At 39.2% G+C, this 16,933-nt stretch overlaps 1 protein-coding gene across 2 annotated transcripts; it reads right to left on the bottom strand.

Moving 5' to 3' along the window:
• Positions 1 to 775: 775 nt before the first annotated feature.
• arhgef33 (Rho guanine nucleotide exchange factor (GEF) 33) lies at positions 776 to 15,509 on the bottom strand. Of its 2 annotated transcripts, none has more exons than XM_063491507.1 (17): positions 15,366 to 15,509; positions 12,546 to 12,589; positions 10,832 to 10,996; positions 10,364 to 10,482; positions 10,022 to 10,170; positions 9,865 to 9,927; positions 9,257 to 9,383; positions 8,580 to 8,712; positions 5,520 to 5,627; positions 5,032 to 5,124; positions 4,665 to 4,813; positions 4,473 to 4,562; positions 3,986 to 4,164; positions 2,392 to 2,852; positions 2,076 to 2,300; positions 1,788 to 1,927; positions 776 to 1,634 (listed from the first exon to the last, which is right to left on the bottom strand). In XM_063491507.1, the coding sequence occupies exons 1-17, from the start codon at positions 15,415 to 15,417 to the stop codon at positions 1,505 to 1,507; spliced, it is 2,427 nt and encodes an 808-aa protein (XP_063347577.1). In that variant the 5' UTR covers positions 15,418 to 15,509; the 3' UTR covers positions 776 to 1,504. The 2 variants fall into 2 exon arrangements, with proteins under 2 accessions (XP_063347577.1, XP_063347578.1); XM_063491508.1 differs by having other exon boundaries at positions 10,022 to 10,167.
• Positions 15,510 to 16,933: the final 1,424 nt, after the last annotated feature.

Raw genomic sequence — 16,933 nt, 5'->3', positions numbered from 1 at the left:
GCTTGCACAAAAACTGGGTCCCTGCAACAGGAGACTGGGCCTCATTTACTACAGTATTTGCATGAAAACATTCGTACCCTGCACAAAAAATTAGTTTGCATGCAAGTTTGGATTTATGAAGCGTGTGTAGCAGCCTATTTTGTTGTCACCACCATGCCTATGTTAGTAAATCAGAATCATTCGTAACATATAGGCTTGATCAAGCTCCGTACAACTGATGTTATCTAGGTGATGAAGTTGTAAAAGAGAAGTTCGCATCTCTAAGACAAAAAAAGGAGAAAGTCTGACTGTAGAAATTGAATAATAGTGTCTGATATTCAATGGTTAATGTGAAAAACAACCTGACAAGGGGAAAACGGGTGGAGGGCAAGGACCATGTGAGACATTTACTGCAGTAAAAGAAAAATCTAGATCTGGCATTTACGAAATGGTGCCAAGAAATTATTTTGTAAGCGGCCTGTACGCACAGGTTTGTGCATACAAGCTGTAAATTAGTAAATGAGGCCCAGTTACCTCAAGCATAGCAGCAAAACATCTATATTATGGCTGAAGAATAAAGTTTCAGAATTATTGCTGGAAAGGTGGCAATAGTGAATCGTGGGATGTATTTAGTTTTTAGTGTCACCAAAGTTTGTCTTCGTAGTTTGAGATTGTCCAACTGTTGTAGAAAGTTGGAAGTGATATTGTTCTATTTTCAGACTGAGTGTTTTAATCTTAATAATTAAAAAAATAGGGAAAAAGAACCAGATGAGCCACAAATTATACAGTCTGGACCTTTATTCAAAATTCTGACATTCCTCTTTCTTCACAAAACAATTCTCAGAAATAATCATCACAATGACAAAAAATGTAAATTATTGTCTTTCAGCAAAATGTTTAATCACGTACAAATTTCACCTGCTTAATATTTGTTCTCCTGAGTATATGCAACAATGTAATTCTGGGTATTGCTTAAAATCATTAAGAAGACTGCAAGAAAGAAAGAAAGCTGAGCTGGAGTGAAACTGTTTAAACTTGTGATACAACCTTTTTGTCAGGGTGGAAAAGAAAAAGGAACACGTTACGTGTCTGGAACATTTTATAGAGGAAAAAAATGGAGTGAGACTTTTTACAGTGTGGTGCTACATTCATCACACATCTAAATGTTAACTGACACAAAATTATATTGTTTTTAACCATGGAGTCCTGTTTAATTTAGGTTGTTTACTGCCTGTCTTTTTGCTAGTCTTTCGCTCTACAGCTTAACATAATAACACTGAATATTAGCAAAAGAGCTCAATATTTACTGTATAACCGCATCATATTTCCCTCAGTGTGAAGGATTTTGTAATTGAAACATAAATCAGTTGCTTATATCTGTACAGCGTTTATACAGCGTCTATAAGTTTTAAAGAAAGGAAAAACAGCCTCTATTTTCTCTCATTAGTATATATGTATGATGTACATGCATGTATTATACAGCATCTTTGTTCATGTGTCACAGTGCCTGTTTGCAGAGCAGTGCTCATACAGCTGTGCCGCGGTTCATCTCCAGCTGGACCAGTTTGGGGTTTTTCCCCGGTGACTCATATTCACCATTATTTTGACTTTCTGGTGTCTTCTCACCTCCTTTCTCCTTTTTCTCATCACTAGTTCTGTTAGGGGGAAAGAAAAGGGTTTAAATTGAATGCATGTTTTTCCTTTCAATCTTGCCTTCTTTTTTGCATCTTTGTTTCTTCAAGTTAATGAAACTGCAGTGCCAAGCCAGCCATGTGTCTAACTCCATGATGCTACACTATCTTTCTTACTTTTTCTTGAACAGCTTCTTGAAAGAGCTCCTAAAGCCTCCTTTGTCTTTGCGACTCCTCTCGCTGAAGGGGGTGTGGTTACTGTCCTCTGTCCCACTCCTCCACTTGGACTCATCGCCCCATGACTGGATTCCTGTGTCCTGATGTGAAAGAAATAATACTAAAAATATGATTTTCATGTTGTCAGGTTCTATGGTTTTAATGTTAAAATGTAACTGTTGTAAAAGTAACAATTCCTGTACAGACATGATAATAGTTCTTTAATAATAGATGTTTGCTGAAACCCACTATGCTGAGCAGTCCATGAAGATCAGGGCTCTGCTTGTCACTGTCAGCTCTGTTCGCCAAGGGGGTCTGGACCTTACGGGAGGGGGTGGAACTTCCTTTGCTGCCTTTACTGCTCTGGCGCTCCAGTTTGGCATGGCTGCCCAATCCCACCCTTTGGAGATGGTCTGATAAAGGTCCACTGTCCAGACCACTCACTGTGTTCTCCATTTGCAGCCCATTCAGTGACTTAACAGCAGAGATGGCATACATGTCGATTATGAACATCTACAAAAATGATTCTCCAATATTTTTATATATCTCTTACAAATAAACTCACCTTGCTCTTACGTTGGCTGGCCTGAAGGGGGCGATGCTGATTGCGACGCATAAGAACAGCTTCGTCTGGAGAGACACAACCCCGGTTGGGCAGTTTGCTATAACCATTCCCTTGGCTTCCTATGTTGCCAAAAACATCACGGGTAGTCGACACATTTGTTGCTATTCCGTGATGTGACGCTGGGGGGGCTTTTGGGCACTTCACAAAGGCAATGTCAATGGAGGAATCAGAAGAGGCAGAAGAACAGCGGTCCAACATAGAGGTATCACGAAAAGAGCCTCCATCTTCTTCATAGAGGTTCTCCAGCCCAGGGGGATCTGGAGGAAGGAGAAACTCTCCGAGGGCATCTGCCAGAGCAGATCCCGGCTGAACCTGGCGGAACTCTGCAGGTCTGGGAGGCAGATGATGCTGGCACAACATCGACCTCTCAGAGGGCTCACTTTCTGGGATGCTGCCAAGACCTGAAAGCAAAAAAACAAACAAAAAAACCTGAATTTTTGACTGATGTAAAATAAGAACCAAAATGACAAGTTGGGGAAAAGGGAAGTTTGGGATATTTTCATCATGTCCCAAAAATAAAATTACTCTGGGGAATCATCTGTCTGATGCTGAATAAAATACTGTGATAGGAGATCCCAAATACTGCTTTGGTTTTGTATTTCTGTTTTCTTAAAGAGGATGTGGTTAAAAAAAAAATCATCAAGCCATCAAGCCCCAATCAAGCCACAAACAATGGATTTAAAACTATATAATGTAAAAGTTGACCTGGGACATGAGATAGATACCGATGAGTTTAACTCAATTGCGCCCTGAATTTTGATTTTACTTGACTCAGGTTTTTAATGAAATTGGTACTTCTTATTCAAAATGTGTACAGTGGTAAGCCAGTCTGTTGGCATGCTGACACCAGAGCATCCTGTGCGATAAACATCCTTTATAGTGGCCCTGTGTGCTGAAGTTTTGTAAGCTACCCTTTAAAAAAAAGTCCATTATGAAGTATGAAGTGTTGTCTGAGGATGTCTAAAAGGAAAGGTTTTAACTCCTGCTCCAAAGGGCTGCATTTGAATGTTGGGAAAAACAAATTGAAGTAAAAAAAAAAACAAAAAAAAAACATGATTTCTTTCAGTCCCAGGGTGTGTACAGTCAAACAGAAACCACCGGAAGTTCATTTGCAATACTCTGAATGAAGCTTATGCATAAGTTGAATAAGGAAGACCTGTATTCCCTCATCTGTCTGCTTTCCCAAGTGTTTGGCTGCTAGTCTATTCTTTACATTACTTCCACTTTCCCACGCTGTAAATCTCAACACCAATATCATTGCTCTAGTCCAATCATCTTTCTGTTTCTCTTCTTCAAGCCAATCAGCCTCTGCTCCGCGTACTTTAAATTGCAATGCTCAACTTTCAGTCTCCTTTGTGCAACCCACCTCCTCCCCATTTCCACCTCACCAAAGCCCCCAACTTATCTTCATTACCGCCAGCATCTACACTCTGGGGGGGTCCTGCCCTTTTCCATTCTGCTGGGAATTCTTTATTTCAATCAATCACGTTCAGTTCCTTCTAATGATCTCCCCTTATTGAACTGTTTTACTGACCTGTTGGTTTGTGGTTCCGTGAGTCTAGATCATGGCTGAAGAAAGGGAGGTGGGAGGGCCACTCTGCATCGTAGCAATGAGTTTCAGTTTCTTGGTCTCGGTCCCAATCTTGGAAACGGTGCGACTGAATCTGTTCCAGCAGACACTGCTTTCTGCGCCTCACCTGGTTGGCATGTTCCCTGCAGTGAAGAAATAAAATTTGTTTACAGCAGCACCCGACAGATTTTTACAGAAGAAATCAAGAAATACTGAAAGGAGTTACTGGACTGGTAGGAAAACATGGCGAGTATGGAACTGCTATTATACCTGTATTTTTTAAATGAGAAAGCAATAACAAATATTAAGCATTTATCTATCAAGGCTGTGTGTCTGTTGCTTTCCAGGAATAATCTACTTAGCTTTAACTCTTATTCATTTATTAATGTCTAACAGAAATGTCTGAGTCATGTAAACACTACATTAAATGCCCAGTAAACTGAATACTCACAGCATTGCACTGCTGCAAGGGTACGGTGAGCCAGTGTTGCTGGCTTGAATCCCACTCTCTACTGTCTTTAACAGCTGTTTCATGGTAGACCTGCAGAGGTGCACAGCACAGAGAACATTCAGCTCCTTCACACTGAAAATGTTTTGTTTAATGTTTTAAAGTTGATATTTTTCGAAGGATGGTAATCCTGACCTCTTCACCTCCTTGCGGTTGAGCAGCAGAAGCTCCTGATTGTGCTGGAGGAGGTGGTGGTACTGTGTAGTAAAAGCCCTGAACTGCTGTATGCACACCAGCAGCAGATAGTAGTCTGGATGCTCTGCATCAGTCTGCCTCAGTAGTCCCTACACACACACACACACAGATAGACAATTTAAATATTCATACATCAGATTTAATCTTCAGTCGTAATGATACTGAGTTGTTAATTGTCGTTTTATTTCTGTTTCTGTTTACTGATAACCTTTTTCTGCATGATTTCAGAGTATCGTATTTGTAATGAGTTTGTGTGTTGCAGGATATGAACATATAAGGACAATTCTGGCAGTGGTGTTGATCCAACCTGTAAAAGCAGCAGGTACTCGGGGATCCTCTGAACTGGCTGAAGCAGCAGAGTGTAGAGGGAGGGTTTGGATTCATCACCTGTTATGTCACTCTGATAGCAGCACCACACAGTCAAGCACAATGCAGCACAGATGGACCAATCAGCATCAAAGGGAAAAACACAGCAGGTGTAAGGACTGTGAATTTCGTCATTTGTCTGAAGCTTTTATATAAAGACAAGGCTTGAAATGAAACTTGACAGGGCTTCCAGATACTTAAGTTACCTCCACTCAAGCAATTCTGAGAGTATCTGAGAGTTAAATCAGAAATCGACAGATATGTTGGGGTTCATCTGTGATATGAGCTGTGAGTTTCCGGAAGTTTTTGTTTTTAGAAGTATGCTGGTATTCTTTTTCATCCTGTCCTCCCTGCCCTGCCCCGTCATGTTACATTCTGTGCTTTTAAATTTAATATCAAAACCTGTCATATTTCACATTTTTCTGTTACCTCAAGCAAGGCCGAAGACTTCATGGAGCTGGTAGCCAGCATGTTGACAACTGACAGACAGTCTGGAAGCTCCTTCAGGTAGGATACATAAAAATCCAAGAAATCACTCTGGAGAAAGAAGGAGAGATATACTGCCTGAGTTTGCATGCTCTTTATATACACTGGAGACCTGCATTTCTTTCTACCTCCATTTAGTGCACGAAACACTTCCTGCACTATCAAATCTGCACAGATTGGGATGACAGAGTGCTGAAGGAGAGTCATGCTGAGACACATACTCGTTGGATGCAAGACTGCACAGGGAAGCTACAGCTGGGAGTACGGCCAAGTCTTTAGAGCACTGGCAGACACCTTGGAGAAGGATGAACTGAAAAACCATCAGACTCGTGGGAGACCCATCCCATAAATCCAGTTCATCTAGCAGGGAGAAAAACCACTCTCCTCCAAGAAGATCAACAGCGCCCTCCTGCAGACTGCACAGGCATGGGATATCAGGGTGGACCTGGGGAATAAACTATACTCCCACCTGACAATATTCTGACAAAGGAAAGAAGATGATCCTAATAGGACTGCCAGTCCCACTGGAGGATGGATGCACGGAAACCTCTGTGAGGAAAACCACTAATTACTGTGATCTGGGCTAACATTGCAGGATGGCAGATCTGACTGTTCTCAGCTGAAATTGTTGCAGGGGTTTTCACTGCTTGGGCTGTTGGAGAATGCTCATTGGTCTGAAAGTAGCAGGAAGAGAGTGGATAATAGCAGCACACAGGTTGGGGGGGGGGGTTGGTGGAAAAAGCATCTTGCTCTAGAATAGGTGTGAGCTGGAAGCCAGGAGAATGATTGGAATAGACCTGCCAAGAGGGGACTTTGTGCTCAAGGAAGGTTGGAAACCATATAATTGGATCTTTTTATGGCTGAAAGCTACAGTCACAAGAGAGACTGAAGACATAAGCACTTTACATATATGAATTTGAATGTGTTTATAACCCATCATCACACATTTTACACCTCCAACCTTCACTGTCAGATTAGTGTAAACAGTTTGTATCCTCAGATGGTTGTCATCATGTCCTTAATACATTTTTTGAACATTTTTTGAAAAACCAAATCCACCTTTTTTGTGTCCAGGTGAGAAAAAGCTTGATTCAACCAGAATAACCCTATGCAATAATTTTACATAATGAGATAAAGTTAAAAACTATGTGAGCTCGTGATTACAAACTTCTGTTCATACTTTTTGTTTCTTTTTGCTGCTATTTTCCTTCTTCTTCAAACAGCCGTAAGTGCAGCCCCATAATGCGCCACAAATCCCTGTTTTTCAATTATGGTTGGTTACTTTTAGGGGGCTGCAATTACAGCATTTCCTCCCACTCACTCAGCCAGCAGACCATAGTTGTCTTTAATATGACGACACCACATGCTTCTGGCTTTCAGCTGTGTCTTCGCTCCGATAATATAGCTAAACATTCAGTAATACATTTTTATTGCTGTCCTAATTCTTCATTGAATATGTTCAACAAGGTGCTGGAGCCATTTATCAGATGTTTTGGTCTGTATTGACATGACAGCATCTCACAGTTACTGCACATTTGTCAGCTTCTCATCTATAATGTAAACTGGATGGAGCATTATCCTGCTAAAAGCAGCCATCAGAAGATGGTACATTGGTCATAAAAGGATGGACATGGTCAGTAACAATTCTTAGCTGGTACTAAGTCGCCCAAGGCATGCCAAGCAAATATCCCCCACATTATTACCAGACTACCAACAGCCTGAACAGTTGATACAAGGAAGGATGGATCCATGTATATATATTGTTCATCACAAATTCTGACCCTAAATCCAAATGAAACAGCAGAAACTGAGACTCACTGTCACAGTCCTGGGTCAGTGAGGCAGTGTTTTGTGTATTGTTATTGTATGATTTCTTTGTGGTTTGATTTCTAGTGTTAAGTATGGGTTTAGTTCTGTGCCAGTCTGTTTCCTGTTTTATTTTGAAGGTCAGTGTCTCAGGTCATTGTATTCTGTTTTGTGTCCCTCAGTCTCGTCAGGTTTGATTGCTCCCAGCCGTGCTCCCCTTGTGTGTCTCATTTTTGTGTTACTGCCTTTTGTATTTAAGCCCCGTGTTCCCCGTGCTTAGTGTCGTGTCGTGCCCTCATTCTGGCCTGTGTGTTTAGTTTCCAGTCCAGTTTCCAGCCCTGCCTGCAATAAAGCAGTGGACTTTGAGTTTAAGTTATTCCTCCACGAGTTTGCATATTGGGTCCTTTTTCCTGCCTGCTGGCACACAGCCATGACACTCGTCAGACCAGGCAATGTTTTTCCAGGCTTCTATTGTCTATTTTTGGTATTCTCATGCGAATTGTAGCCTCATTTTCCAATTCTCAACCAACAGACCAGCACTATATATTCATCTGCTGTGTCAAAGTTTGATATGTTGTGCATTCAGAGACACATAACTTGATTGTAACAAGTTAGTATATCCTTTTTATCAACTCAAAGCAGTCTGACCATTCTCCTCTGACCTCTGACATCAACAAGGCATTTTCACCCAGAGAACTGCTGCTCACTGGATATTTTCTCTAAACCCTAGAGATGATTGTGTTGGAAAATCACAGCAGATCAGCAGTTCGTGAAATACTCAGACCAGTCTGTCTGGCACCAACTATACTATATTCAAAGTCACATAAATCACCTTTTTTCCCAGTCTGATGCTTTCTTTGAACTTCTGCAGGTCTTGACCAATTCTAAATGCCTAAATACAATTAAAAGATTCCTATATTATTTCAAACATAGCATAGAAAAACAAACTGAGCAGGCTAAGAAAGCTGAAAAGGAAATCCACGAAAGATAGATTCAGATAACTGATATTGAATCAACACCTTATTATAAAAATGGAGGGAGTGCATATGTAGCGTTCACTGCCTGCTGGTTTAAAAGATGTTAAGAATTCAAAGACTTTCATTTTATTTACCAGTAGATGGTGCTCACATCAAAAAGGACAATATCCACACTTGCGTAGCTGTCACATTTCGTTTTGCGCTCTCATTCTGTGTTTACCTCTTTACTTGTAAGCCTCATGAATATATCTCCCATGATGCCTTGCCACTGGCATTTGAGCACACGTTCTTGAAGAGTATGAAGGAGCTCAAGGTGCTGCTGGATCAGAAACCTCAAAGAGCTGGGAAATGGACTAAAAGTAGAAAAAACGCAGCAGAAAAGAGGATCGAGATCACTTTTGGCTTATAAACATCAACATTCCTACAAAACGTGAGAAAACCTGCATTTGTGTCAGTTAGTGTGCCATCTTGTGTGGCAGACATCTGAAAGCAGGATGAGCAATTTAAAACAAATGCAATCATTCACAAATAACATTTGACCCAGTTCAGCAATGGCACCATTTCACTGGTGCTTTTAGTCATTGGGAGCACATGTGCTGAAGCTAAGCAGTGATTGCATTAACAAGCTGTGTGGAGTCTCTTTAACAGAGTGTCTTCTCTGGTGTTCACAATGTGCCTTTATTTAATTTGTTTATTTCCTGTTCACCCATCACTGCAAGCACTCAAATTAGATCAGTAATTTATTCTTGTGAGTGTTGATTTGTGTGTCTCTGTGTGTGTATCAGGTAGGGGTTAGTGGTGGCTGGGACATTTCTTCTTTCCAAAAAGCTGCTTTAAATGTCTTTTTCTTAAATTATCAGTCTGAATCGAGCCATCTTAGGGTGTCAGCAGGCTTACCGTTTGTCTTTGGAAGTGAGGGCTTCTGATCCGTTGAAGGAGATGTTTGCCTTCAGAAGCAGAGAAAGGTGGGACACGTAAACTCTCTCAGACTCCAGCAGCTCCAAGGCTGCTCTCTGTCTTTTATCTGCACATACAGAACACAATATACTTTAAACTCTGAGAATAAAGAGGATTATTCTATAACCATAAAAGCCAGATATCTATAAAAGGGAACTGCAAAGGGGGCCAGGCTATTGGCTGGCCTTTACTACCTGTGTATAATATTTTTGTAATATGCACCTGTTATAAAACCTGCCATCAAACATAAGGCAAAAGCTGGTTAAAACACCTTTTTATATGGCCGTGTATGTTGACTAAAATCCCATTTTAACAATTATATTTATATATTGAGTTTTGCTTAAATTAAAAAGAGTGGTGAAACTCCTACCCATAGTTCTGTCTGGAGGTGGTAAAATCCACCTACTTCTGCCTTTAAACTTCCTCTGACTACCAAGTAATGCATGATTCAGGATGTAAAAAGAGACTGTGGTTTAGTGGGTTCGTGCATAGATATGTGGACTATCTGCAGTAGTATGTTTATCAGCAGAAACAGGTGTATTTCTTACTTATTTCAGTCTGACTATTGGTCTCAGGACAAGATCTTGGCTGGTCCTGCTCAGACGTGGAGGCTGCAACACACAAACACTAGTATGAGCAAACTGCCTCTACGAGCCAGTCACTTTCTCGCTTACACTCAGTAAATGTTGAAATACACAGACTCACTCTGAGTCGACGTGGTGCTCCTCGGCGGTGACCCGCTGCTCTGCATATTGGGGAAAAAGTGCTGAATAACACTGAGCTCTGATTGGCTGGGCACACAGATGTGTTCATCACTGGGTGCTGTCAGCACATCAGCCTTGGAGCTCTTTCTGCTAATGGCCCGATCAGCACAGGTGAAGGAGAATTAAAAAGAGCGCTTATTTGACAAAGTTACATATGAAAGTTGAACTTTTTGGGTCACCATTAGGGAGCTGAGTGGGATGATTGAATAATTACTGTGAATAATTTTTATATGTGTGTACATTTATTAAAACTACCACCTTTTTCAAAATGTTGCAGCCCTACCTGTGTGGAACTGACATCATATCTTTGTTTTCTGAGTGCAGCAGTTCTATCCTCTTCTGAACATCTCTTTGTCTGCTGGAAATGTCCCTGATGTGGAACAACGCCACATTCAGCTCCTCCTGCAAGAAGATTAAAAGGTGCCATTAGTTTTACTTTGGTAGACTGGGAAAGTCACTATACTGAAATGGGAAGTACCAGGGTAAGATTTTAAGGGGAGAATTTGGGATTCAAATCCAAAAGAGAGAATTTCTCGTATGCATGCACATTAAAAAAATATTAGCAACATAGTCCACGTCGAACTGCCTGTTGAAAAGAAGTGTGAGAGTCTGAAAGAGTTGCCTTCCTGCCTAATTAAATTAGTTTACAGTCTAACAGAGTCCAAGTCAGATGTTCTAAATTATGTTTCAGAGGCCACACCAAGAGTAGACTATGTATGTGTGTGTTTTTACTGTCTAGCCTCTCCAGCACCTTAAATGTGTTGAGCGTGTTCTTGAGGCCCATTATCTTATCATCCACATCAGTCTGATGGGCCTGGAGCTTCTCTTCCAAACCGAGGTCCTTTTGACGCAGCTCGCACAGCTCCGCCAGCGCCGCCCGGAGCCCCTCGCGCAGCTCAACCACCAGGCCCCACAGCTGCATCACAAGGAGCAGTTTAACATGTTATGTTTTCACCAGTGTGCTTAAGGGTGTGTCAAATTAAAAGAGAAATAACTGAGGAATTCAAAGTTATACAAATGAGAAGGAGCTCGGTATCGATGCTTCTCTAAGTTCTCTGATTTGATCCATCTGATTATTTACCTGAAGGTATTTGTAGGTTGAATCCATTTTTCATTTCTTTAACCAGACAGTTTAGACATTATTTCATTTGTGCTATATTTTAAGATAGTACTGTGAGTTCTTTGTGGTCTTCGGGATTTCACTGATGATTTTGGCTCCATTTTTTAACTTCTATTTTGCCAATTTGCTCCAACTTTGTTGCACTTGATTCTTTGTGGTTTTGGTGCATTTTGACTTCTTTTGTGCTGTCTTTTAAACCCTTATCATTAATGTTAACCCTTCCCTGATTACATTCCATACATAGAGAAATCTTTATCTTGCTTTTTTTTCCTCTCCTCTTCCATTCTTAGTTTTCTCATGCATAGCTGATTGAATTTACTTCACGGGCATAACTGAATCAGCTCATGGGAACATTACATGGGTTTAGCAGCTCTCTCTTGTCCTATCTTTCCATCGCTCTCTTGCTTTTCTTTTTCTCTTGGTCATGTGAAAGGCATCAAGCAGGAAACTCAATAGACCATCTGTCCTGTTTGCCTTCTGCTCTTATTCCTGTGTAATAGCTGACTATGCGTCTATACACCTGGAGGCTACAGCTCTAAGGAGTGGCTAAATAATGATTCATAGATGCATCTGCATCTACTGCAATGCATAGATCTTAGTATTTACTCATATCAGTTGCCAATATTGAGTTGAGTTAATCTGAATAAGAGTGTTATTTAAATAATACTTAAGAGAGCATGATGTGATAAAGTGAACTCAATTTAGAGACTGAATTCTTATACTGTACAAGTGAGTCCTGTACTATAAACTATTCCACAAGGGTTTAAAAAATATCTTAACCATAAGTCAAGTTTTAATCTTTCACATCCTCTTTGAGTAAATAAGAGCTTTTGTTAAAATGTGATTAAATATTCTTAAATTTAAAAACTGTGAGGCACAGTGAGTCTAAATGTCAGCACTGGTTACGTTAATATCTTGAGCAAAATCTACTCTGAAATAAAACTATTTTAAGACAGAATTACTGACTAGATAAGTTCAAAGATTAGATTATATTGACCTTTGTGTTTTAAGCTACAGGCAGGTTATCAGTAACTTAAGAGCACGCTTTTTGCTCAAAGTCACTAACACAAAATGTATTAAAAATGTAAACAAAATAAAATATAAAAGTTAGCTATTTAAAGAAACACCTTGTCGCTTCTTCTGATAAAAAGTGACAGAAAGGCTCGGTTGTTAATAGACAATTTAAGTCACAAACCAAATATTATGTAATTTATTGGTAACTTGTCTAAATGAGCTTGTTCTGATTTGATAATAAAGCTGGGATTACTCATGTTTTTTAGCTCACCCATTATGAGGTATAAACAAATGAATATGAAGTGTGAAGTGTTTAAAAGTTCTTGATTACCTGAGAAATCCCCTGGCTAGCTTCTTCAACATTTCCCTCTGTATCTAAGGAGAAAACATGAAAAGCTGAGTGTGGTGTCCACACAACATCTGCTAAATTTCTGTGAAAATGTTGATTTAATCCACTGACAAATCCACTGTTAAGCATTTGTTTGTTAAGCAAGCATGGAAAAGGCATAAAAGAAGTTGCCACAAGAAAACCCCTTTTTTCCCACCAAATGTAAATTAACAGTTTATTTACCTTTTCTTTCTCAGACATTTAACACATCATGTAAGATTAAGTTCAAAGAATTTCTACTTGTTACATCATCGATAAATGGCATCGCTAACAGATTATTTATCACACTTATTCAGGACAAAAGACCACAGAAAACAGGTTTGGCTCATGCATCTCAAAAAAAAGTAGAATAAAAATTAGTTACACAGATGATATTCTATAAAATAACAAACTTTTAATATATTTTTATATACAAGAAAAGTTTCTCCTCATATTTTCTGACTCCAAAAAGTTCAGTGAGTTTCATGTTTGGTCTTGAATCATAAAAGTCGGCATAACTGTTAAATGCTCTGAATTACAGAGAATTGTGATCATGTAATTTCAACAAACTGTAAACGTCAAATGAATTTCAACCCACTCAAATATAGTTTAGAAAAGCCTGCGCTGTGAACTTTCTCTGTCGTGTGATTAAAGTCATTTGTTGCTGTTAATGTCTGCATTAAACTATTCTCATCAACCCCAGTGTAACCTAAAGTTGTATCCATACATGGCAACTTCAGCCAATTACAGGGAAAATAACTGCTGGTGATGCAAAGTGGGCGGGATTCAACAAGGTCCATTCACTCCAATGGACCTTCACTTACTCAAGGGCTCTGTTCAAGGCAAGCAAATTACTACCAATAAGAGAACAGGATACCCTTGATTGACATAATGTGGTAGTAAATATATTAGAAGGTTACCTAGGTAACGGGTAATCTGAAACCTCTGCACACAGTTGACTGTAAAGCAATTGCACGAAAAGCAAATTGCTTCCAGCGTGGACACAGCTTAAGAGCTTGACTACCATGCCATATGTCAATCAATAGTATTCCTCACTCTCATTGGTAGTCACTTACATTGCTGGTCTTGAAGTCTATCGCGAGCCATGCTCACTTCACATCACCAGCATCTTTTCATCTGTAGTCGCTTGGTGATCACCACATTGATGCAAATTGCTTTCAGCATCAAGGCAGCTTCAGACTTAGTGTGTGAATTTATATTATTCATCGTTCAGCGTGTCTGCATTTACCATGTTAAGGGAAAAAAACAAAAAAAATTGCAGTGTGGTTCATGGCAAATTTTTCATGCATTTGGGCACAGTTGATGGTTATAGAAAAGTACAATGCTTGTGTCTGTTGCGAAAATGTCACAGGTCGAGGATACTGTCAAAACTGCACGGGGTCATACGAAACACGTTTTACATATATTATCATGCATAAGTGATGATAAGCACGAGCACAATATGAGTAACACTTCTCATCCGTGAAAGAGCAAAACAAGGAATGTGTCCCACAATGAAGACTCTCTGTCAGATTTCCTCTGGCATTTTGAGTTTGTGCTTTTGGCTTCAGTTGTTTCAGGCCAAAAAAGTTGACGTCAACATGTTACATCAACATCTGTCCCAGAGTGACCTCAACAGAAGATGCAAAAAATATTTAAATTTATTGCCATCAGGAAACCAAAAGGATTTTGTTCTCTAATTTGAGCTTTAACAAGAAAGCATGTGACATTTTGATGTTGCTTCTGCACTGCATGTCTCATTTGGTAACAAGTAGCAACAACTGTCTGGATAGTGAGACATATTTTTGGTATAGCATTGGACTGCATGTTTAGTTCATCTCATACACGCTGGCTTTGTTCTCCAAACAAACCTAAATCACAGCTTGCGTTCAGCTGGTAACCAACAATCAGGACAAAAAGGTCAAAGCTGCTTTTGGTGTACTTCAGTGTTGATGTGAAACAGCAGACATTTTGGCTTGTGAAAACAGGAAACAAGCAGGAGTAATTGATAACATTAAAATCATCCACATCCCATTTAGGTAAACCCTTCTAAGGTTCTTGACCCGGCTTGAATTAAATGAAGGATAATTAAAATTATTTTTGTAGGTCACAATCTTGATATACTGTTAAAATAAATTTAAAAATTTTTAATAAATAAATAATCCCTGTTTAATACCCATATTAAATACTTAAAAATTAAGCATTTTACAAAAATATCATATTGTTATTTATATGTGCTCACCAGGCTTTATGTTTAAGGTTTGTTTTACAACACTACTGCTGCTCATTGGTTTTATCCCCATTTTATGGTCTTTGCAGATGCAGCTGGTACAAAAAAGGCAAAGTAGCTTTGTGGCTGGTTATGCAAATTTTGGTATCACAGCCCAGTAAATATTTCAGGACTGATTGAAATGTAAAGGAATGATGAAAAAAAAAAAGAAAATCTGATATATGCAAGAAAAAAAATTCATTTTGAACTGCCAAAAATATTCTTTTTGGTTTTGCCCGGTCTTATTAGAAAAAAAAGAAAAAAGAAAAAGAAAAACTTTACTAAGCGTTTCATATTCTTTTATATGTCCTCATAAATTTAGTATATTAACCTGTTGGTCTGAAAACAGACATAATAGAGGATATCTTGAATTTTGACAAGCTGTAAGTAGCAGTTTCTAGACAAAGACTAAACATTTGGTTTTTGAAAGTAAGAATAAACTGAATATTATGCTTATTAGCTGCAAATACTTGTCTGAAACATCTCTTCAGAAGTTTTTTAAATGCTCATTTTACCTTCTGACTTCCCCTCTGTCTTCTCCTCTGTTTCTGTTTTCTCACTCTCCATGTTCAGATAATCCTGGCCAGTCTGGTCCAGTGTACTTCACAGCTGTCCAGTTCTGAAGTCCCTTTTCCAGCTCTGAATGACCTCACTCTGCTTCTCTGCCTCCCTCTCTTCTGAACAACCCTATCTCTCGCTGTGATCATTCACTTTCTCTTGTCCAAAGCATGTGAGTCCTATGATTTCGCTTTTGTACAAAAAGGTCCTTGTCTTCAGAGAGTGGAAGGATGGAGGGGAAAGATCAGGAGGAGAGAGAGAGAGAGAGACATTTGTTCATCATAAAGTCACATACTGTAGCCAACTCATTAGATTTAAGGAGGCGTGACTGGTTGCTAATGAGGATGGTTTACACAGCTGCACTGAACAGAGAAAGCCTGAATTGGGCATTCCAGTTGTTGTGGTGCATATAGGTGCTGGAAGTAGTGTTGTAGTCTCTTGCAATATATGGTCTCACTCTAGGCCAGTTCTAATAAAGTGTCTTTTCTACTCCTTTTTAAAAGACGACTTAGGGGGAGGGCAAAAGCTTTAAACCTAAAAGTACAGTATATCTTTTATTCACTTGATTTTTAGCTCCATTTTGGTCTCAACCAACCCTTGAGGGTTTTTTTGGCTCACATAACAGTGAGGCCTGGGAGCTTGAGGGTCCTGCACAATATCTTTGCTGTTCCTAGGACTGTGCTCTTCTGGACAGTGATCTTTATATATTTATGTATAATATATATATAATATAATGATGCTAAATATGAGGTTAACAAATGTTGTACTTGGAAATTAAACAGTTGTTGATGAGGTTATGGTTTTGCAGAATAAATTATTTTATGTCAACAATTTACCAATTTTACAGTTTTAACCTGATTTGTAAAAAAATTAATATCTATCTATCTATCTATCTATCTATCTATCTATCTATCTATCTATCTATCTATCTATCTATCTATCTATCTATCTATCTATCTATCTATCTTTATTTTATTTTTTTTTACAAATCTGGTTAAAACTGTAAAATTGGTAAATTGTTGACATAAAAAAATTATTATGCAAAACCTTAACCTCATCAACAACTGTTTAACTTCCAAGTACAACATTTGTTCACCTCATATTTAGCGTCACAGCTTTTTGCCACATGGCTGACACGAGCCTATGTTTGTGCTCCTGTCAGTGCTGTGACATCACCGTATTGTAAGTCTGTCTTCATGACTGTCTGCTTCTTGTTACACAGACAGTACAGTTGTCTTTCTTTTCTCTCTCGCTCTCTGTGTCGGAAACAACAAAGCCTGGAGACAAACAGCTCAGCTGCTCCTCATTTCAACAACAAACCTGTGTTTGAAGGTTACATCCTTCCCACACATCATCTGATTCTGTGGTTACATGTGAGCATGTGGACGGGGAATGTAATGTTCATTCCTCTCTACACAGAAACAAAACAGAACTTGTTTTATTCACCAATAATTGAGTTCGGAGAAAATGCCATTTTGATGATTTGCTAACTGGAGCCTAAAAATCAATTTATTTGCAGTGTCAC

This window comes from Pelmatolapia mariae, linkage group LG13 (assembly GCF_036321145.2).
Source record: "Pelmatolapia mariae isolate MD_Pm_ZW linkage group LG13, Pm_UMD_F_2, whole genome shotgun sequence".
Taxonomy (NCBI): Eukaryota; Metazoa; Chordata; class Actinopteri; order Cichliformes; family Cichlidae; genus Pelmatolapia; species Pelmatolapia mariae.
The sequence above is the reverse complement of the archived record's forward strand: the minus strand, read 5'-3'. Positions and strand labels throughout refer to the sequence as shown.